We start from the raw sequence: 24,811 nt of genomic DNA, 5'->3' as shown, positions 1-24,811 counted from the left end.
TTTAAAAAAAAAGAGACTAATGTATCGGTTTGGAGTATTTGTTTCGGTGCCTGTTATCACCGAACCGTCGGTGTGAGCGTCGCCTAACAACGTATCGTTATCATGCTGGGCGCTCGAATAGACGAGCGGCGGGAGTAGACGATTGGTTGCTTCTGCGTGGAGGCGCTGATTGGTTATGAGGGTGGGGAGAGCGTTCGTCGACCAGTTCACGTCCGACTGCCGTAAGTTACGGTCTTGCCGGTACGCTGTTCTCTCTCTCTTTCTCACTTCTCTGTCGCATCTTTCTTTCGTTTCTCGGCTCGAATCACGATTTTCCCCGGGCAGGGTCCGCGTGACGTTCGCCAGCTGATAGCCTCGCTGGTGCTCCCCGCGTTTAAGTGCACGATGTCGCCACATCGGCAGGACGCGTCGCAGTATTTCATATGACGAAGGAGAAAGAATACGCGCGGTTTTCTAACACGCACGCACGTAAGCGCGAGCGGACGCGCGACTGTGTCGGTCACTTTACGAGGACGTTCCCGCGCCGGCGAATAGTAAACAAGTGAACGGTGTCGAGAGAACGGGGTGGCGTACCCCCGCGCCGGTAGTGGTTGACCTTTAGAAACGCGCAGCTCTTCTTCCAAATCGGTGCGAAAGAGCGCGGATCCGGGGGCCTGTGTTTGTGATAAATCTGCTGCTCTGCAACCGCGGTTGGACGCTGTTCGGCATACCGTGTCAAGGCCACGCTCGGCGGCGAGTTCGCGCCTCGTGTCACTACGCAGTGCGCACTTCTCTGCGCAATACCGGAGGAAGAGTAAAAAAAAAAAAAAGAGATATATAAATATATAGAAAAGAAAAAGAAGAGAAAGAAAGAAAAAATAAAAATAATAAAACCGCAAAGTCGGCGATTAGTGCGAGAGCTCCTATTGCGATCGTCGGGAAACGCGAGGGCTTCACAATCTCGGGATTCATTTCTCTAATCTAGAAGACCGGTGTCAAGGCCGGTGTCAACTTCCGGCATAAACGACTCCGGCGCGAGAAGTAATCGCGCTCGCGTTCGCGCGCTTGTCGAACTGTCATCGGCAGGCCTCGATACGACCGATAAAAATCACATCGGGGGACGTTTTACGGCGTGCACAGCCTCCCCCCTCGGACTTGGGTAGATTTTTAGCGACACGACGCTGGTAGTGAAAGCCTACGGGGAGCGGAGTTTGCGTCAAAGAGCTCCGCGGTCGATGTTTGTTGATAGAAGCGCGTATACATCGCGGCGGCGAAGTGATCCCGCGGGAGACGAACGCAAGAACCGTTGAACGGCTGGGTGCACGTCGATCGATCGTTCGATCAAGGCCCCACGGCGACTCCGCTGTAACACGCTCTCTCGCCAGAGGCCGGCGGATTATCGCTGCGCGCGAATAAACTATCGAGGGACCGGGATTAATCGCCGGCTGGCCGGCTAATTTTAATTCGGCCGGCAAACAAGTCGCCGCCCGGCAGCGATAAGAGACGTTGCGTTACAACGACGCGTCTTCGCGTCGGACGACTCGGCCGGTTCTCCAATATGGCGTGCGACGCCCGCCGCGGGGACACCTGCTGCTGAATCGCAGCCTACGTTCACCGACGCGAGCGAGCGACTGTTGAGCGAGCTGATAAAGGACTGGTCGGCCGTATCGGTTAGCTATTGCCTCCGCGAACGTGATAATTGTGAGACAACGCCGGTCGAGCAGAAGGCAGAAGCGAATTGAGGAACTGTCGAGGGAGCTGATAAAAACTGGTGCGCCGTGTGCCGTCCAGTTACCGCTTCCGTGACATAATAATTGCGAGAGGACGTCGACGGACAGAGAGAAGTGAATCGGAGGATCTTGGCTCGTGCTCGCGATGGCCAACGACGACGGGCGAACGTACTTTGTACGAGCTGACGGATGAAAGAGACTCTTTTTCTTCCTTGAGAGACACGAGTTTATTTATTGATAAATGCATCTCGAAGTATACGGTATGTGGCAGCAGCAACAACACCACCAGCAGCAGCAGCAGCAGCAGCAGCAAGCGTACTTGAGGAGTCTGCCTCCACAACATCCGCAGCAACAGATCCATCCAGGGATCATCGGCACGGATAACCACGCGCCGCATCAGCATCATCATCAGCATCCGCACCAGCATCAGCATCATCGCCCTGCCATTATGGATTTGCCGGTACCAAGGTCAGTCTCGTTGTCTTATTATGAGAGATCAAGTCGCCTAGAGCGAACCTATGTGGGAATAGAGTCCGCATCTAGTCACCCGCGTTCGAATACTCGCGAAATCCGCCAGCCTCGTCGAGCCCTTGACTGACACAGTCGCGAAAAAATATATTCTTATCCACAGCCACGATCTTTTACTACGTCGACAACGCGTCTTAAAATCTTTTCGTCGTCCGCAACACGAGCTCGATTCCTTTCCGAGCGTATAAAAAATTGCGGGTGGGAAAATTTGCATAGTATTTATATATATATATTTTTTTTTAATAAAAGGTGTAGCCGATATTTTTATATTTTATAATAAAATAACTTGTAAGTAAAACAATTATAAATAGCAATAATTAACTCGATCTTAAACTTTTATAAAAATAAATTTATAAAAAAAGAAGGAACTAACAGTAAAATTACACGATATAGAGAAACTCATAAATATAATTCTTCATATCAGCATATTTGTACATAAGTCACACATGGTTCTGGTAAAAAAAAATTAAAGAAAAAAATTAATAAAAAAAAAGAAGGAAAGAAAGCTGCATTCTATACGCGTGTAATACACGTATTATACATATGTAGATGTAGTTATTATACTTCTAGGTACGTATGTATATGTATATACGTAATATTCAACAATCTTTGATACAGCATATCGGCATTTACGATTTGTGTATTTTAATAGCATATAAGGCCTTGGCTTTTGCTATCTAAGTATATATAACCGATGTGTCGTTGCCGTGCAAGAATACTTCACTTATGGATAAATTTATTCATGAATGCATAGTTGTCTTCCTTTAGCGACCAACTATTTCGGTGATGATTTATTTCCATCGTAAATACAACATTATTGAACGCCGTATCTCATTTTTTTTTTTTTTTTTTTTTTTTTCTCTCCACGTTCTGTTGTTTTAAGTTACTTAATTGTCTTTCGTCTTTTCCCAAAAACATCCGCGGATCTTTAAAACCGGTCGCGTTTTCATTTAAATATTACTGCATAACCTGTCTGCTTCCACTTTTCATCCTGTCGTGTATCAACCAGCGCCGTGTATTATCAAAATATATTTATGAGCCGATCAAATCTGATATGAAAAGAAAAAAGCCAACACGAATAATTTAGCAGAAGAATACAAGTTTTATAATTTTTTTTTTTTTTTAATTTTACATTTATATATGCACTTACTGCTTTCTACTTTTTACGGATATAAATAATATAAAACTTAAGAGTTTTTTTTTAATAAAATAATAATTTAATATTTATTCGGTATTTTAGTAGTTTTTATATTTTACACAATTCTGGCTAGTAAAATAAAAAATTTAATTTATAGACAAAAACGTAAAGTAAAAAATTTATAAAAACTATATGATTTAGGTGTCACAATAGGGAACAGATTTTTATCTCTAAGATTTAAAGTAAAACTTATTATAGATTCTATGTATTAAATACTGGCGTTTTACACTATTTAGAAGCTGACGATGTATCCCATTATTAATGACAATTTGACTTGCAAATATACATTATCGCATGGCCACCTTCAAGAACTGATAAGTTTGTACACAAATAACATTAAAGGTATAAGAATTCACGTGTTACACGTGACAATAATGCCATTATAAAAACCAGGGACTATTAAGAACGGAACGTGATTGATGTACAAAATCGTGGTTTTTATTTAATTCTTTTTTACGACTATTCGATATATGTATATTTTTAAACCTTTTTATTTTAACACATGTCATATCAGATGTGACAAAAATTTATATTGCTCGTTGTAACATAAAAAAATTTTAGAAGTTGTATTACGAAACGTAATGTAATTTTTTTTTACGAATACGACAATTATCATCTAAAAATAAGAAAATGTAAATAAATTTTAAATCGAAAGTTTTCAGTAAAGAAATCATTGTTTACGCCAGTATTTAAAATATTTATAACTAATTTCTTTTTGTTTTATTTTTTATATGATACACATTTATTTTCTCAAACTGTAAAAGACTTTTTATTGAAACTTTTATCGCGGTATTTCGCTTATATTTACAGGTTATAAAGTTTTGATAAAAAAAAATCTATACGATTACAGAAACTTTGAAAATAAAAAATATTATATTGTGTATAATACGGTTGTATCAGAGTTTCGCGATATCTTTTGTTTTATATTTTTAATTTACACACGTACGAAATTGTTAGCATATTTGTAAAGTTATATTTTCTGTTAGCAGTCAATAACGTAAAAAAAAAAAAGAGTAAATTGTGCTAAACATTTTTTTTTAGTTTGCAAATAAAAAAAAACATTTTTACTATTTTCTATTCTGATACATTATCATAGTGTTATACACGTAGTATCTAAAGAGATAACATTTTACATCATCGATATACAAATATACGTATGAAAGCATATCTTATGAAAGACTAATGAGCGATTTGTCTGCTTTTCTCGATCGAATTTTATCGTCAGATGAGAGAGGAGCGATTCGTGATATAAAGACAAACGCGATATGATTCTATATGGTTCCGAATTCACGACTTGATTTGCATGGCGAATTAATTCAATTCGACGACCTTTATAAGGAACGACATAATAACGTTAATGATGGCCTGCCTCGTTTGCATGCTCTCGAGAGAAACCTCGCAAACCAGAATCAAAAGAGCAAAGGGTATATAGTCGTACTAGTATTATATTTGATAATTATATGAGCATATCGGTGATTTATTTAATAATTTGTCGTATTCCACGAAAGGATTTAACTGGATATGGGATAAATGGAGAACTAATTAGGTCCTAAGACATATAAATGATAATGACAGATTATTACGGAATTACGGAAAGTTAGATAATTAATCATCGGATATATCTGTAAATGGAACTTTATTAGAAAAATTATTTAATAATGTAACTGTAATACGCAAACTTCTTGGAATCGTCTCGGAACGTAATGGAAATCGTATATTTTTTAAATCTTAAATTACTATTATTTGATAAAGTAGAAATATAAATACTAAATGCTGGATATCAATGCACAAGTATAAAAAGACTTTTTACGTCGAGTAAAAATAATAATTTCTAATAATAAGTTAAAATATTGTTATTATAAATTATTAAAATAATTTTAATTATTTGATACGGATCAAAGTATCGGTTTTATTAACTTAGACGAGATAATTATTTCTTTATCACTTTTGATAGATCTATCGCCTATTTATTGTTTAACCAAAATTTTTTTTTTTTTTTTTTTCTTTTGATAAGTTACAATGTTAGCAAAGACAATGCAGATAACTCGCATACTTATCTGTAATTTATGTCACTGATCGCTATTCCTGACGTACATTGGTTGGGGGATATTTGCAAATCATACTTTGAAGCTTTTTGGTTTGCAAATGTAAGTCTCCCTGCATTCACGACGTCATTCCCTGTATATGTTGAAAATAATTTCGATTGCAATGTTCATGTATGATCGCCTGCGTCGCTCGTTCTACCTATCGATCACGTGAAATCGCTCTAATAAATATAAAACATTGCTGTATAATCCGTCCCTTGCCGCTTCGCATAAATATATATATTAAAAGCATCGTAACAAATAAAATCTGTTATTGCAGACCTTCTATCTCGCGAAGTCGAATCAGATTCGACGCGGTTTCGCAGTGTATTGGGTTCGAGGACGTTTAACTATCGGGAATGTAAATTATTACAATGTTTCATCACGCGTTTTTCTGACAGCCGTCGAAATCAAAGTCCTGTACGATATTTTGTTAGGTGAGATTCTTTTTAATATACGTTTAATATATGTTTAAACCTCGAGAGCTGACGTTTCATTTTTCGTTGCGTCGCTGGCAAGACTCGATGCAACTTTGCATATTTATTTCTCTTCGTGTTACATAATACCTGCACAAATGTAAGAGGTATCCATTAGAAGCTTACTATCCATTTCATATGTCGTATATAATCAGCATCAAACGTGGTATTAATGTTATCTTTGACATTTCTTAATCCCTAACCGGATTAAACCGGAAATAAAAGAAGAAGAGCGTAGTATTTTACGCTTTAAAAAAAAAGAAAGAAAGAAAAAGGAAAATACACAAAATATTCGACGTTTCGGATAAAGAAATAAATCTCTAAAGTGCAATTAAAAAAATATACAAAAGATACGAGCTTTGTATGCTTGTGGTTTCAAAACCGATCGAAAACTGATATATAATTTATACGCAGAGCGATTGTTAATATTAATATTCCGAAACGAGAATGTTTTGATATTGTTCCGTAAATAAAAAATGCAAGCCGAAACATATTAAGCGAGACAAACATTAAATATATCTTTTATCTCTGTTGGTTGTTCCCATTCTAAAATATCGATTTATGTAACTGACTCGAAAACATGAGTTTTATCAGATTGCTACGGTAAACAAGTAACGGCGTTAAGATATCTGACTTGCGTCGTTTGCAGAATTTGTAAATAACTTAATAATAATGATATGTGATGTTGAATTATCCATTTAGATTTATTAGAATTCGTACACAATTAAAATTTTATTCAATTGTATTTATTAATTATGTAATACGCATCTATTTAGATTTATTAGAATTCGTACACAATTAAAATTTTATTCAATTGTATTTATTATTGTGTAATACGCAAGTAAAAAAAAAAAAAAAGAAAAAGTATACTTTACCAAGATTTAAATCGCAGCTTAAATTACGTCAACCTAAAACAAAACGAGTACTTTTTTGCATAAATATTTGTATATTGACCGGAAAAAAAATTGTGACTGTGATTGGTAAAGATTCAAATGAAAGGATTAATGTTACCTACTTTGAAAAAAAAAAAAAAGAAAAAGGAATGGATTTCCATAGCAAGAAAAAAAAGCCTTGAACGGCCGTCTTGTTTACCGACTATCGCTCATTCGCGGTTCATTCATACTCTTTGACAGTCATTGCCTAAACCTACACGTACTACTGCCTGGGTTTTATCATTTGATTCAAATGACTCAAATTCGTCAAAATCAGCCGTAAAAACGTATGACCTCCAAAGCGTGGTCGTAGTTACGTTCTGAGGTGAAGGCTGAAGATATTCACGGACTTCTACGCGTTTAAAAAGGCGTGCTGTAGGTGTCAAATTCTAGCTAACTGCGAAGTAAAATAATCTCTTTCATCCAGTTTCAGTATATCACATCAGTGTTACTTAATATAGACGATAAAAATGCTTATTTTCTTCAAGTTGGAAGTCTAAAGAGCATATCTAAAATTAACAAAACATTTTTTAATGATTTATATTTCCCCAGATAAATTTAATATTATCGAAAATTGAGAATTACAATAAATAAAAACGTGTCAAGTTTCGTGGAAAGAATAACATCAAATTAATTATATGATCACTATTTGCGAGAGTACGATACGATTTTATCTCTGCAGAATTAATTATTAGCTAGGTAACTAGCTGATAATGTCTGATAATTTCTGATAAAATTAGATGATTTAATAAATACGTAAGTGTACAGTCTCTATGTATCAAAAAGTATGAATTGTCTTTTTATATCTTTCTTTTTTTAATTATCGAATACTGATTCTTCCCTTTCCTCCCAAAAAAAATTGGGGTTAAGTAATTGGTTTCAATTTATAGCGAACAAATTTAACGAAGATTAATTAATAGTTTTTTCGCTTAATATCTAAAAATTTTATATATATTTGACAAGAGGGTAATGCACGATTGAGTATGCAATCACTTGAGATTTTTATTATTAAACTTTTTCACGTTGCCCAAAAAAATAAAATAAAATAAAATAATTTTTAAACATAGGTCTACAGAAAGAATTTAAAGTTAAAGAAGTTAAAGTTATCAATGTTATATCCGCTTTTATTTTACATGAATATATTGAAAGGATTTTATATACATATAAATGGATAGTATAAAGAGTACAGAAACTGAGGGACTCGCGAAAAGCCATCAGCTACGCAAGATTCTCCACATTTTAATTAGTTTAATCAATGGTGAACGAAAATGGCCGCATAGTAAACCGTGCGGGAACTTGTTCATTCGCCAACTATATTCTCCCTTTTGCGACGTGTATTTTCCAACATATGCTAATTCATATAATTAATTACTTGCGGAGACTCGTAAAGGCTAATAATTTCTGTCTCGCTTGTTCAGCGATTGAATAAATTCCATATTGTCGGGGATGATTTAATAAACGTAACATTAATACAACGTTTTTGTATATTATATAATATCGTTGCGGTAATTGTGATCTTGTCAAGTGCAGAGTATCATCAACAAATCATATTTTTCAATAATTTATAATTGCAAAACAAATTATATATGTATACGAACGGCATGGATAATACATATAAATATGTAGGACGTAAATTAATTTTATTTTAAATAATACACAGATAACATTTTTAATAACGTTAAGCGTGCGATTTTTAATTGCATCGCGATTATCATGTTACCTTGATCGTTTCGACTTAACGGTGGCGGGAGGGCTGTTCAGGAAATTTCGTTTTTCTCTCGTTTATCTAATTTCACGTCAGTTTCACTCCGTGCATATATGCATACTTGCAATCTTTTGATTTGGTGTGAATAGCTTCGGATATAATTTGTTAGGCTCAATTGAATATTTATTAAATGCCATCACGCACTATTTTCGTCAATTCACGGTATGCATTCCCGCACGGTCGAGGACGAATCGCTGGCAGAAATAAAAAAAAAAAAAAAAAAAAAAAAAAAGGCGCTTAATTCTACAGAAAAGAAGGAACCAATGTATTTTGAAAAAGAACGTAAAAAGGTGCAATTATGTAAGAATACTAAAAAGCAAAATGCGCTGCATAGCATATGGACTGTGACGCAAATCGCAGTCTCGGAATGAACAAAATGCGGATAAATAAAAGATGAATTAGAAAATCCGAGAGATTGCGCTGGAAAGAATACGAAAGATCTCGAAGTTAAAGCAGTTGTGTCGATAAATTGCAAATTACTTGAAGCAATATATGTACATTTAACATAATACTCTACTCTTTTTCGATTGTAATATTTTGAATAATATTTTTATATTGAAATGTATCTCTCGATTATTTGATTCTTCAATCTAGTCGAAGATATTTTTCCGCTACGTATGCGAGTAATTGGCTCAGGTTTTTTTTTTTTTTTAAAGGAAGATATCTTTTCTGTTTACGTGAGTAAAAATACGTAGCAAATTATATTGATAACGTAGTTTTTATAATACGTTTTATAATACTTTGATACGTTCAACATCATTAGTGTGGGCGCGTCTACGTACTTCGCAACTGGGCTTCAAATGTCACCGGGGCGAACATCTCAATCCCGGCTTTGTACTTAGACCTTAGGCAACGTAAACTCATTACTTAACCACTGCTCAAAGTATCATGGTGCGTCGACAAGGTCCGTAATTGCGTAATGCTACTCTGTAAAGTACTGAGCTGCTTCTACTGATGCAGTTAAATCTAGGAAAACAATGAAATATTCTTACAAACACTCGGGATCGCGTAAAAAAATTTCGTGCAATAATTATCAAGCTCTCCATATAGAATTTGAAATTTACTTTAAGGTCAGTTACACTTGCGTCGCGTGAAAGTCGCTTAAATTTTGTTGGCGAACGAGATAGAAAAAAATATAATTAACTTGATAATGAAAACGCATCAAACGGCACTGCTCTAAAATTTCTTTTATTTAAGTTACGTTGCAGTATTTCGTTTTAGTACTCGGCTTTTCGAAGTATCGGTGATCAACAATCGTGCTTGCATCTTTAGAAATAGCTGCCGAGTTTTGAGGTTCTAATTTTGTATCCTCAAGACCGTGCGTGTTGTAAGAGAAACGTAAATCGAGCCTCCAGCGATAAATACGTGATCGGAGTACGGGCTCCAGCATCCGTAATACTTTCGATCATCTAGCAGTAAAGCGTTTTAACTAGCTATATTTACTATAGTGGCCGCAGTTATTTCGCGGCAAGAGAAGTTGTGCAAGGTCGCGATCGAGACCTCCGCAAGGCCGTTGCATTATTTTCAGTTCCTCCGTGTCAGCGTTTCGTATTTTAGTTCGCCAAGTATCTCCGTGAAAATACGCCGCAAGGAACAGCGCGTTCGAGTTTTAGCGTCGTAACACGGAACGGCGCTTTCAAATATATATATATCTATATATCCACGTATATTAAAGAAATCGATTCTATCGGGTGGAATTTATTACGTATGTTTGTGAGTACGTTTTAAAGAGCATTGTGTCGTATAAATTAAATCAGACTTAACTCCACGCGGCGGAAATGTAGTCCCCTCTTTTATTACCTTTTTTTTCTCTCTCTCTCTTTTTTTTTTTTTCCTGCTCTTGCATACTTCGTCGTGACCTTAATAGTCGACGTCGTCGTCGTCGTCAATCGGAAAATTGTCACTTATTACCAGGCGCGTACACGCGAACGAGAACATGAAATACGAATGCAACTGCGATATTTTCAGATGCGTATTTGAGTCGAGTCTTTTTGAAACTGCTTTCAATTAGCAATTAAAAATCGCTCGCCCATTGAAAAGAGATATCAAAGTATACTTTTTAGAGGTACTCTTTTTTTATAACGCAAAAGCATTTAAAAATTTTATGCATAATAAGTATTTTCGAGTAGCATATAAATTTTGTTTAAAATTTTTATTTTTTTTGTAATATGTAGTAAATAAATCTTTATTTCAATTGGCTTGCTTGAAAAATTGATATCAATTACAATTGATCGCCAACTATATTTTCATAAATCTGCTTAAAAGAGAGAAAGTTCCAAATGAATAGATTTTAATGACCCACAGATAATTTACAACTAATTGCACTTGTTTTTTGTATTATTAGCGACGTTGTTTTTAAAGCATTGGTTTCTTCGTTAACTGTTCGCGATACATTTAAAGAGTATGCGCGTGCTGAAAGGCTTTCTTTAACCCCTCGAGGAAATTACAAATAAAAAAAGTAATCTCTAATCGACATTTATCGGTAATTTTTCCTATGAGAAGTCACACGGTCACGAGACAAAGTACTTGGTGGACGTACACATGCAGCGCGGCACAACAACGGACTCTATCTCTGCTGCTGTGATTACGCCGTTCTTTACCTAGGACATTACGTTCTTAGTTACGTTCTGCGGATTATCTCGGTTGCGTCACTCGTGCTCGCCGGAGCTTTACGACAATAAAAAAAAAAAAAAAAAAAAAAAAAAGAGGAAAAAAAAACAAGTAAATCTCAACGTCATCCCCCTCGTGCGCGCGTATCGGGTGCGAAGTGCAATAAAAAATACGTCGGGAGAAGCAAAAGGGGGGCGGGAGGGGGAAGCAAAAGAAAATATTTGCGCCGTTGTATTATCGCGCGGGAGCGCATTTTGCCGGAAGTTAATTAGTCTAGAGCGTAACGATACATAAAACAACATATAAAAATCACAAGAGAAATAATGATCCCTCTAGGTAGAAATGTGACGTCGCGCACGGCGCGTAATTAGTCGAAGGTTAAACGAAAGTATTAAAAAAAAAAAAAAAAGAAAGAAAGAAAAAAAAGAGAACAGTCCACTTTTTTTTTTGCACTAAATGAGATACATTTTTATCTACTTCCTGCGTATCTACCTCTCGCTATTTCTCCGGCCTTCCGCCGATAAGATACAATCTTCTTCTTGCGACAATGTCCATTGGACAATTATGTATCGGGTCGTTTCGCGTGCTCTTCGATATCTTAATGACACGCCATTCACTTGTTTTTAACCGCTCGTAATTTGCATCTTAAAATAACCTTGCAACCGTGCTGCTACTTCTTTCTGCGCGGCATTTGCTCGCGCGCATCCGTTAGCGAGCGCTTGCATATGCGCGCGACTTAATTTCATCTACATCATTGTAAAGCGGTTGCGTAAAGTTGATATGTACAACTTACACTTGCCGAAGTTGACACGTGAGGTACACAAGGCCGTAATTAGAACGCCGCGAGTGCGTTTGGGAATTGGTTTGTTCATTTGCCGAGAGCGTGACTCGGGCCCTCGTATAATCTTTCGCTGCTCGACTTTGTATATTTGACTGTGAGAGACACAAGTTCGTTTTTATGAATAATACATAGTACAAAGATATTTTTTTTTATTTTTTTTTTTTTTTTGTTAAGGTGTTGCCTTGAAATTATACAACCCTGTCGATCAAAGATCGTTACAAAGTGTATACGCGTATGTATTTTTTTCACTTGACATGCGTACATGCGTACGCGTAAACATGTGCACCTACACTGTCGCTAATATTACGCATTATAAGAGTTCGTGCGTTTTATCGCGAAAATACGCGTGAAACTTTTACTTCTATAGAACACGAGAGGAAAAAAAAAAAAAAAGGCTGATACGATAGTTCGGAACTTATTTAATCAGCTGTTTAACTCGACCTAAGGAAGCATCACACTTGTCTTTTAAATATGTTTCTGCACGTTATCTCTATCAATAATACCAAAATATTTAAGAGAATCAATAATATATCGTTATTTTTTTTTTTCTACCTCCGCGAAATATTTACGATAAATATCCGAAAAATTTCGCGCGATAACTTTAATAATTAAAAGAAAAAAAAATTATTCAAGCCTTATCAATGTTGGATTAATTTTAAGCTTTATCTATCGAAATACGCGTACATCACGAAAGACATTTGTGATATGTCTCTGCTTCGCGCTCGTTCCTCTAGATTATTTGTCTTCGTAACGATCGAGAGTGCTTTCTCTTCTTGCGCAACAGGTCCGAGGTCCTACCGCAATCTCGATGTTCTCTCTCTCCCTCTCTCATCCTCTCCTCTTTCTCTCGCTTTCTCTCTATCTCTATCCTTCGCTTGCTCTTCCTTTATCGTCCTACCGTACGTTTAATCTAGCTCTCTTCGTATATTCCGCAGCATCCTCGCCCTTCACTCGTGGCTGACGGCACTCGTATCTGTCGATATCAGAGGTGTCCATTGCAATAACGTGAACCCCATAAGTATTGAAACAAAATTACACGTAGTAGCTCCAGTCGATAAACATATAATAGCAAGATTTATTGTTCGCTGAATTTTAAACGGCGAACTTTGCGCGAATTAAAGCCACTTCGAAAACAGGGAGGAATTTCTTAAATATTATCGACTTCTTTATTTTTATTTTAAATTATTTAGCGTCTCGTGTTTCTCATTTTTTTGTCAAATCTCTTTCGAGTACAAAAATATACCTGCATCGCGGTGAAATTTAACACGCCGCACGGATTTTACTTCTCGCGATCCCGCAAAAAAGACGTGATTTCGATCGAAATAATAAGCCTCGCACCAGCGCGCGGTGTTGTGTGTTTCCCTTATGAAGCTGCACCGCACGCGCTTTCTCGCAATAAACAAGAATCAGTCAACAACGCAGCAATAAAATGCGCACGTTAATAAGACTACCACTTGAATAATGTTCTTTAACAAGAGAACTAAAAAGCCGAGGTATTATACGGATGCAATGCAATTGATGCTGCAACGTGTTTTCTAGCATTCAACACGAACGCGCTTTTGTGTACGCTTCTCATTTTACCCACCGGTGAAATTACCTCCGCGCAATAATCCACCGCGTGTTGCACCGCGAATTCATTTCTGCGATGAGTTATATTCGCACGGCTATCCCCCGCTGGTGCTTCTGGGAAATGTCGAAATACGAAATAATACGCCGCCGCGAGCGTGTATCTTTGATTAGCTCGCGATATCGATGGAAGGCATTACTGCAAACAAGCGCTCCGATAGTAACGTTATTCTTATATAATATTTTATTCTTATTTTCTGTATTATTTTTGTATTTACGATATATTCGAAAACCTTCGCTCGATGGCGATTAAAAAACATGCGGTATTCTGCATAATATTCTTATGGCTCTCTAGATCGAGTAAATAAAAATTTTCCTTTTAATTGAAATTTTTATGATACATCTGTGATTTTATACTTTTGCGAAGGAGTGCTTGTTTGGCGTAATTTTGAATGTTAAATTTTAATTAAATATTAATATAACATTTAATAAAATGTAATAATATTTAATTAATTATTGAAACGAAGAGGAGGTATATTGAAATTGTTTTTGTCATAAATCATTAATTACGAACAATTGAAGAGAGTCCAATTTTATTCAATCGAAAGTTGCGTTAGAAGTGCATTTTTTCACGAAGTGCTGAACGTGCCGTCTAAAAAAAATCACGTGATACGCAACGAAATCGCATACCAAGCAGCGATCGTGGAAAATTTCATTCGTGCATCGCATTGCGTCGCTCGTGATAACGTTCAGAAAAAGATACTTCTCTATCTACCTCCTTTGCTTACGCTTCGCGCTCACTTTTTAACCAAGGACTGTTTCGATAAAGCCGAGCTCGGGCGAAAGTTTTAATTGCCTGTGAGGATTGAGATTTCGTTGCGATGTCAGAAAGAGAAAGAGAAAGAGAAAACGGCAGAGGCGTTAGTTGCAAATAGCTCGTTCAATCGCGTTACAGTTGCAATGCCGATCAGTATTACAATGATTTCATAGCTTTTTTTTTAATTTAATAAACTGCGATAAACTGCACAATAATTTTTATTGTGCTCCTCGAAAAGGGAACAAATTTCTGGATTCAAGTAGTTAGTAACGTCAAAGATTATTATTTGCATTCATATAAAAATAACAAACCTCTGATAAAATATATATTTTATTCAAAAATATTCGGTGAAAGATATATTCCGAGATAAAAATAAGATAAAATATTAATCTGTAATTATAATAGTAACAAATAACGGACTATTATTAAGATTAATAATCGTATTTTTTCGAATTTATATTTTCCTATTTTATTTCATTGTATTTTATTTTATTTTTTTTCTTCTTCTTCTTATCTTTATGCCGCTTGCTTGAAGTATCTTTAGAATTCTTTCCGATAGGAATAAAAAAAAAGAAAAAAAAAAGAAAAGAAAAAAAAAAGTTTGCAGGGCCGTTACGATATACATAACAAAGCTTACGCTTAAGACGTAACACGTAGCCGGCTCTGCCGGGAGCTGTTACACAAGTAGTTTCCATCTTAAGAAATTCTCAGTGTATGTAATATACTCATTGTTCGCGACATGCGTGGTCTCGGATGGGAAGCTCTCCTACGTGAATGCAGAATCCTTCGGATTACTGCCTCGACAGACGACGCGGCAGATCTCGGCTGAATCGCTGATTCAGAAATCAAAGCAGTAACAGATAATAATAACCGCTTGGTCAGGTGCTTCGCGTTCGCGATGGAAGATCCCCCTTCGGCGTATCAGCTTTCAGCGTACTTGGGCGCGAAGCTCCTCTACGTATATTCAGATATATCAGGTGCCCTTTGTGCCGATATCGCGTACGCGGATCCTCTCTCGACGCGAAGAAATTAATTTATTGTATCGTTTCGCATTACATGGGTCTACGGGTGCAATTGGCTCTCCTCGCAAACGTATGCGCGGAATAGAATTTATTTTGCGGAAAGAGTGCCTTGAAAACTGATATTGATTAATTAAAGTCAAATGTTACACGCCGGTATTGTGCAATGCGAACGCAATTTACGTGATTAAATTGCAGCTCGAGTATTCTCTCTGCGCGTACCTAACTCATAATTAACAAATGCAATCACAGTTACATCGCGGCAATGCGTTTTGATTAATTCGTAGCTACGTGTGTATTTAATATGCTTACTACGTGGATATTCAGTGTCGGGTTGTTACGCGATGCCCCAATACATTTTTATCCTTCTAACGACTATAATTTTACGCGAAAGAAACGCGGTGACGTTAAGTCACATTTATTGTCTTCGGACTGTTCCCGCTAGGTAGGAAAAAGACCGTCTTACGAAACGTAGATCTGCTCACACACACACACACACACACACACCGACACACCTACGAATTCTTGAAACTAATTTCGTCAGACTGATTCGACAACATCTCTATTCTTGATAGAAACTATTTTGATGTAACTCTTCCCTGTATATTTACATGTTTGTAACAAGTAACGTATTTCTGTAAAATACCAACGATATTAGGAATCGTCTCGAAAAATTGCATAAAAGAAATTTTTTTTTTTCTTTCTCTCTTTTAAAATCTTATCACCGGTTTGGTTTCAAAAGATACAGGCGACGCGATTGTCGGAAATTACATAGGTATTGAAGCCGTGTGTAAACATCGGACTTTTGGTTCAAGAGCGCTCTTCAGAGAAAATATTATACTCGTCAACGGTAAATGGTGGGCGGTTGGGTGCGCGTAAAAGCACGGCGAGGTATCCCTGTGTGAGGGTAAGAACCCCGAAAAATCGACGCACGCGTGGGCGCGTATAAGCGACGTTACGTGCGCGCCGCATTAAGCGCGCGCTGGATTATCCGAGCCCTGCCGAGGAAATAAAACGAAAGAGAAAAGAACAAGCCGGGCGAAATTACGGGCGTCGTGAACGTTCGGCTGGAAGGGCTTTAGAAAAGTTTCGGCGCGAACGACGGAAGAGAGGCGCAAACTCTCTCTCGTTTGATCGTACTTTCTCTTTCTCTATCATCGTTAAAAAAAAAGAGGCAAACAAAAAAACGCGTTTTTGCGAAAGCTAGTCGCACAGATTATTATCGTGAAAAGCCGCAAGTTTTATCTGCTGGTCAGCTTCAAACAGATTACTAATTGAGTAATTAGCAAGTACACGAACGTGACTTCAGTCTATCAGTTAGATTCTGTTTTTGAATTTTTTAATATTTCAAGAAATTATTTTATTGAATTAATATAATATTAATAAGATTAACAGAGATAGCAAAACAAGTTTTTATTTTTTTTTATTAGTATTATTTCTTTTTTGATGCACAAGTATTTTATTTCTTGCAATATTTTGCTTTATGATAAGAGATTATTTTAATTAAGAAAAAAACATTACTGCGGTATTTATATAAAATAATATCTGAATATTAATACATCAAAGATTTTTTTCCAATTTTAAAAGTTTAATTTTGACAGTTTTAATAATAAAAATATGTTTTATGTTCGTGACTGTTAATTTATACAATGTATAATTGCTAATGTTCAATACCGCAGTGTGATTATTATGCTTTTAAATGCTTTTGATGCTAAAATGAGAATCGAAATGTACTAACTTCCGTTTAATGAAAGTCTAATTAGAATTGAGTAGCGAATTAAATTGTGAAGAAGCCAATCTAGAGGTAGTTTTCATCACAATAAAATAAAATTGTATTTCTGTTTAGCTGACGAATAATTACGACTTGCATTGTCCCATTTTGTATAAGTGGACAAAACCATTTAAACATTTTATGTGACAATGGAAATGTTATTCGAAGGCCACGCTTTATCTTTAACTATGTTTTGTGATATTATTTATATTAAATGTGACGTGTGTTTTACAACGTACATTTACCAGTCGTGTTCCCACGAATTCTCTAATCTTGGCAAACCGTGCATTTGAGTAATGCAGCTTTAAATTAATTTTCTAGAATTTCGCCACATTAGTTCTTCGCGAAAGCACTAACGTCGTTAACTTGCCGATACGCGACATCGCGGAACGGTTCAACTGCCAATATTCTTCCATGAATTGGTCCGTCAATCACGTATTACCGATTAAACTCATCCATATTAAAGGTTCGAAGAAAAGTTAAGTCTCTAAAACTATTTTTATCTGATGATTTTCTTTAAATCCGTAATTCACACAAGTCGCTCATTTTTTTATATTACTAAACTGATTCGATCTCCGCGAATTTATTCAGCTATATTTTATTTTTTATCAAGCTTAATATTAAAAAAAATATATAAAAAAATTGTAGAACGTTACTTACGTCATTTAAAAATATTTACAATTGCTTAAATAATGTAAAAAAAAAAAAAAATTAAGTATACGTACGAATATATGTCACGAAGCATATTTAATTTTTTGCAATCTAGTCTCTCGGTTAGCGTCGCGTTATACTTACGATAGTATCTCCCTGTAAAATACACGCATGTTTCCATTCTGGATCCTCTTTCTCCACGCGAGGACCAACAAAGGCGAAACTTGCTGTCGCATCCGGAAGAACGGCTCGCGCTACAGCATAAAAATGTTCGCGAACGACGAGGAAAGGCACGCGAAGCGTCTGCATCCCGAGATCGCTTTCAGTCGTCGAGACATATCGCTTGTCTGACGAATGAAGGCCTGGGGATCTAGTTTACAGACGACATCACGTCCGATAAGAATTTGACCGCGTGTTGTCGGATCCGCGCGTCGTGTTTCCGATGAAAGGAACACTGCACTACAATAGAATTGTGAAAGTTCGTCGAAGTTGCATTGTAAAATCGGAAAAAAAAAAATTAAAAAAAAAAAAAAACAATTTTCTGCCCGGCGTTGGAAAATTTTTGAGCGAAAATGTTTTCGCCGAGAAAAGAGAGGAATGAAAAGGGAACAGCTGGCGAAATATATTACAAAACTCTGACGCGTTTCATTATACATTTTATTATATTTAAAAAGTTCTCTCGCAAAATTCTATTAGATCTCGAAGGTTTATTTAGCGACGTTTGAAAGGACGCGATGATTTAGAAATAAATTTGTAATTTGCGTCATTTTACGCCTTTATAGGTAAAAGATTTTACAAAAGATTCAATTACGCACTTCAATTGTCGATGATGTAAAAGTATTTATTATGATTCAACTCTTTTTTTTTTTTTTTGCGAAATTAATTAAATTTGCAGTTACAACTTATAAAGGAATTTCTATGTGCTTTTCGATATACAATATATTATATATATAAGCGAGATATTTATCGTCGAGAAAGAACGGTTACATTTTTAATAAAAACCATTTAATATCGCGTTACTACGGCACGAAAGGAAAGAGCCCCGGTGACCATCGACGATCGTAACCGTCGATGTCAGTGTCTAGCAAATAGAGGATGTAAAATGACGTTCAATACAAGCTCCGGCGCACGAGAGACGAATCGACATTCTGACGTTTAATTAACTTTGTCGCGTTAATTGAGAGACAGCGTTCGGAGGTGGGTCTATTCGACGATCGCGAGATGGTCTCGACACACATAGTTCAGTTTTCATATTTCTGGGCGCACAATCAAAGAGAGCACTTCTTTTTCTACCAAGTTTTTTCCCCATCAATTGGAAACGTTAAAAATGTGTTACACATGGGAAAGTCCGGTTATAAATGTCGGTTAGCTGGATATGAAAAATCGATTTACCGTTTAACGTCGTGTACGGGCAACTAAATCGTACTCTACGATATCCAACGCGAAGCCCAAAAAAGCGTGTTAATATTGAAGAACTTTATTTCATCGGAACGAAGTAGATTGAGAAGGCCGTGAGGCGCTAAAAAATTTATTATTCCCCCCAGAGCTAATATTTTATTCCCTAACAACATTTTATAAAATTTTTAGCATTACGTCTATAAATAATGGTACATTGTATATGTATATCCGCAACGAAACTTTTAATAGCAATATACGTAACAAGCGCGCAAAGTTATAATGGCGGATACTTTACCGTCTAATTAAAACTGAAGTTATGAATTAAAATATAAAATTTAGGCTTCTTACTGCGCGGCAATGATACTTCGTCATTGAGAGAGCTCTTTTTTTTTTTTTTTTTTTTTTAATCTTAAAGATGTTTTTACAGTACCACTGACACTGTAAAGACATCTTTGAAATTTGGACAATAAAGCGTCAACTTTATAAAGTCGCACACCACCTGTTAATTACGTGCACAATTAATGAAACGTTACATATCGCGACACTACCGAGAAATTAGGTTCGATATCGTCGTCGCTATTGTTTCGCTTCGTTATTCTCGGTCAGCACATTAAACATATAAATCAAATTGAATGACCGTACCGCGAATTTATCTTCGTGCTGAAATTTACCGACCTGAATCACAATTAGATGACTGAATTTCAGAGGTATCGAGCTCTCTCGTAGCGAAATAAATTATTAAATCTGATGGTTCGAGAAGAGAACAAAACCAGATTCTACCCGGTAATATGTTGTTACAACGTGCGGCATTAGTAGCAAATTTTATGCCATGATTCGTGTCACGTACAGTAACGATTTGAAGTAGAATATTTAGATTAGACTATTGCGTTGGAGAGAGAGAGAGAGAGAGAGAGAGAGAGTTATATATATTCAATTATGTGCTATTTTCATTATCAATTTACGTCATATAATAAGATCATTGAACGGCGAAATTACCACTCTCTTCGTTTCTACTTTCGTATTTTTAGAAGACTTTTTCCTGACATGTACACGAAAAAAATTACGTTACGCAAGACAGATACCCCGTCTTTCAAACGTGAATGATCGGCTGCCAGCGACGTGAAAGGAATTACATGCAGGTATTCGATAAAAATGTTTGATGCAGCAATCTTGCGCCGGTATTATTTATTACGCGGAATTGACGAGAATCGTACGTAGAACGATTAAGCGGGTCACGTTAAAACAATCGGGCCCGAACCCCTTAGCGATTCACCGCTATACGTTACAACTGGAATAGTTTTATTCCGGCTAAGTGATTGCCAACACCCATTATTTGCAATTCCATCGACAATTTCAACGAAGTGCAGCCCGCTATAATAATAAGCAACCTTTTATTATACAGCGCCATGTTATTGATTTCATCACCGCTGCATTAAAAAATTTCTGGCTATTATTTTCAATACAATGAAAAAAATATCGAGAGATAATACGAAGAGCGAGAATCGTATCTACAATAAACTCCGAGCATTGTTTTTGTTATATTTGTTTCTGTAAAATATTTAGATGAAAAGCTTCCTCGCATTCGTCAATTATTAATTTTTTTTTATATATTTTATTTTATTATATTTAAAAGAGTGACGAAAATTTGAATTTTTCGTAAAATTAGGTCACACGGAGGATTTCCATTACGTATATTCGCTGAATCGATCTCTCCTTATGAAAAGAATCGTCCACGCCATTTTCAAACTAATTTGTAACGACGTCGTATTACGCACTATGTATCTCTGCGCTAAATTTGCATTTCGCTTGACGATAGTCGATCGCTTTGTCGTCGTTAATTGGCGCGTCTTTATTCGCATCGTACGTCGTTTGTGTCGCTTATGCACGAACCACGAATTGTGCTCTGCTGCGTACCACGGACACTATACATTACTGTCGATAATACCGGACTTCCATTGTAACGTAACGTAGCGCGTAATTCAATTACTTGAAGCTCGCGGTGGGAAAAATAGGGGCGGGATCGCGCAATCAGCGATCACACGTGGGCGGCCGATGCCGGTGGTTTTTTTTTTTTTTTTTTCTTTTTTCGACAGCGGAAATATATTTTTTCCGACTTTCGTAAATCGTATCGGAATCGCAAGGAATTATAAACTACCAACACCACCGTCGTACGATCGTAGGACGCCTGCTGGTGAATGAAGAAAATTGCATCCATTAGCAAATTACTTTTACCTACTTCAACCGCCTCGTCTCCGGTGACGCGAAACGGCAGTAAGGGTTGCAAAAGGGAGCGTCGTTAGTTATATTGGGTAGGACGGAAATAATATTGCGCTCGTGTAGCCGTATATGAAAATAAACCTGATTCGAGTGGCCGGCAAACAGCAATTCTTTTCATCTACTTATTTATCATTTCGCGACGTTTTACCGTTGATTTTTCCGAGAAGCAGTTGCGCGATCGGTTTATCGTCGCTTTGCGGTGATTCTAATGACGTTAATGATGCAAACGAGCGATCGCTTTCTAACAATTTGCGACGCGGTAGGGGGGGGGGTGGAGGTAATTAGTTTTTGAAACGGCCGCTCGGACGTCGGCGTGCGGTTTGTAACACGGTGAACTTTGTTACTCGTGAAATTTATTAATCGATGCTGCCCCGAAGCTTTTCAACAACACGAATTTCAGTCCGGCAGGAAAAACAGATTTATCAACGTGAAATCTTTCGCGCGATTATTGTCACTTTGTAATTTCGTTAAATTTACCAACGCGAAATATACGTATTGTTTGCAGTAAATACGTATAAATCTCTACGACAACATATAATACAAATTATTAATTCCAATTACAAAATTGAAGCACGTTTCAATCGCAATTTTTATTAAATAATTGTAATAAATTCTTGAGTACATTTTGTCTACACATTTTTTAACATTAATAAAAAATTGGATAGATTAATTATAAATAAACTTAAGTCTCGCGAGAAAATAAGATTCGTTGAAAGGAATGTACTCGAGATTTAAAACTAAACTTTATAACTGCATCTTTATATTTAATAATATTTTTAAATGATTTATTGATATACATATGTGATGCAAAACGAGACTTATATTTTATTTCTCTCGTATTTAATTTTTATTAAAAAAAATATTTTTTTAATCTATATGTATAGTTAATCAATTAATGATAATGTCATTGCAAGTTTCAACATTCATTAATTAGCCTACAACTTATTTCTTATACGCTTGGATTATTCTCGTCTTATTTTATGCTGATTTATTTAACGATAAAACTGTATAATACAAAAGTAAATTTAACAATTGACGTGAAAAGTGTTTTATTATTTGCTTTTCTAATAAAGAACGTGATTTTGGTACAATATAATATGTATATCAGCAAGTCGCATTCAATGTTACATAAATGTATGATCAAACGCGCCATTAAATTGTGAGTCGTGCTAACGTAATTTTTTTTTTTTTTTTTTTTTTTTCCTGCTTGATAATTACTCTGTATTACGAAAGAAGTAAATTTCTAATCTAAAACAAGTTAATGCTTTCAGTTATACGACATCAATAATTTATTATTCCCTCTAGCTTTTAACACATACGTGTCGCAATTTAGTAAATTACGGTTCACTTCTTTACCAAAAAAAAAAAGAAAAAAAACAATTAAAATCTGTTTTTCCTCCGAACCAAAACTGGACGTTATAATAAATTCGCGTATCGTTTTTTTTTCCCCTTTTTCGACGATTACATGTGAGAATGCAACTGACTAAACAATATTGTCTCTCGCCCGGTAGCCTCATTAATAAGTTCTTGGCTCCGAGCGACAGCTGTTCACACTTTGGCGCACTTGTGACCTTCCTCACTTTAAACATACGTGGATTACAACTACGCGTAGTACTTCGTGTACAATTTCATTTCAATTTCCGAATCGCACTGTTCTTCCTCATTCTTCAACTTGTTTGCCTTAACATTTTATCTTCTGCCTTATTTTTTTTCTTCTTTTTATTTTTTGCACTGTTGAGTTTGTAATACCAAATTAATTAAATTTTTAGTTCGGTTAAATCGCGCAATTAATACTTTGATAAATAAAAACATGAATGTGACAAAAAGCCTGTTGCTCGACCAGTATACGTATACGCGCAAAACTATATATAGTTTAAGTTCTATCATTATCTTAGACCTTGTGTGCTTAAAATAGCAACATAATTTAATGCGTGTCCTTACTTTTTTTTTCTCCTTTTTGTCGACGGGCGGATCGTACGACGGGGAAAGTAAAACCGCGGAGTCCTTCGGTAAGGTTCGTTTAAAAAGTATAAACCGCCTGCTCGACTCCCGTCTCTTAATTACGACGTTAAACTCTCGCGTCGAGTGCGATTACGAACACGCGAAGTACTTTTCGCGAATCACGAGATTAATTCGTTAGCTAGACCCGGATCGGGCCGAGCGTAAACGTCTATCTCTTTTCGAGCGTGTAAATACTTATCGCCGTGTCGGAGCGAAAGGGGAAACGAAATTTGCGCAAATCCTTCTTAATTGAGCCGGGTAACGCGACCGAGTTGTACACATCCCGAGCCAGTGCGCCTTCCGATTCAATTATTTCGGGTATATCGATCCCGCAATCGTCGGTTTTGCAGGTGCAGTATTACGGCTGATGCGCTGCGTCGTTGCGTATATACGTACGTATAATGCGCCGCCTTCGTACGTAACTCGCATCGCGGTCTGTCGCAAAAAATTGCTTACCTCACCTCGCCGATAAAAATTAATCGGCTACTGTTTATGTAACGCACATATCGTACGGCCGCCGGTGTCGATAAGCGTCTAGAATTACCAGCAACGCGAATTCGATAACGCGCCGCCAATTTCGTTAAATTTCAATCGGTTACTTTAACCCTGCGAAATGATTAATTAACGCGCAGCGCGCTTGGATTTGCATACGCTCGTTGTGGGATTGTTAACGCGCTGATTATCAGCGCCCGGAGAGATGGAGCGAAGTATAATTTATATTTATGAGCGGCTACACGACTGCGGATGCGAAGCTTTATTTTTAGCCCGAACGCAATGTAAACAGTGGATAATAATCGAAAAGGTACTGTCACAAAGTGGAACCGTCTCGCTAATTGACCTGCCAGAAAGGGTTTTTTTTTTTATTATATTTTTTTTTTATTTCCTCATTGCGTTACTTGATGACCGCGCGGCTGCTCGCGGGAATTCGTCTTCGAGAAACGCGAAAGAATAGACGAATCGGAAGTCTCGTGTCCTCTCGTGAGCGATGAGTGACGGGTGTTTAGAGATTCACGTCAGGCGTCCTTCGAATCTTGCTCTTAACGGCACAAACGATCACAAATGGCCTGGCTAGTTGTTTTGATGTAATCGTCATGCGAAGTCCGTTGTCGTCGTGGCCGAAGCTTACCCCCACGCAGTGTATTACCTCGACCGGCAATTGAGATTAATT

The 24,811-nt window shown here is 36.7% G+C and overlaps 1 protein-coding gene across 5 annotated transcripts in view; it reads left to right on the top strand.

Annotated features, from left to right (window-relative positions):
- The window catches only part of LOC139106275 (uncharacterized), a 117,828-nt gene that overhangs the window by 60,965 nt on the left and 32,052 nt on the right, over positions 1-24,811 (top strand). The window contains exon 1 of one of the 5 annotated variants that reach the window (XM_070662890.1): positions 20-2,177. The exons of 3 other annotated variants lie outside the window; for them this stretch is intronic. In XM_070662890.1, the coding sequence (XP_070518991.1) occupies positions 1,951-2,177 (227 nt within the window). In that variant the 5' untranslated portion in view covers positions 20-1,950. Of the gene's footprint in view, positions 1-19; positions 2,178-24,811 lie in introns of those variants that run through there. One more of the 5 variants, XM_070662891.1, reaches the window with a different exon arrangement.

This window comes from Cardiocondyla obscurior, linkage group LG10 (assembly GCF_019399895.1).
Source record: "Cardiocondyla obscurior isolate alpha-2009 linkage group LG10, Cobs3.1, whole genome shotgun sequence".
Classification (NCBI taxonomy): domain Eukaryota; kingdom Metazoa; phylum Arthropoda; class Insecta; order Hymenoptera; family Formicidae; genus Cardiocondyla; species Cardiocondyla obscurior.
Note: the sequence above shows the minus strand (reverse complement) of the source record. Positions and strands in the feature narration are given on the sequence as shown.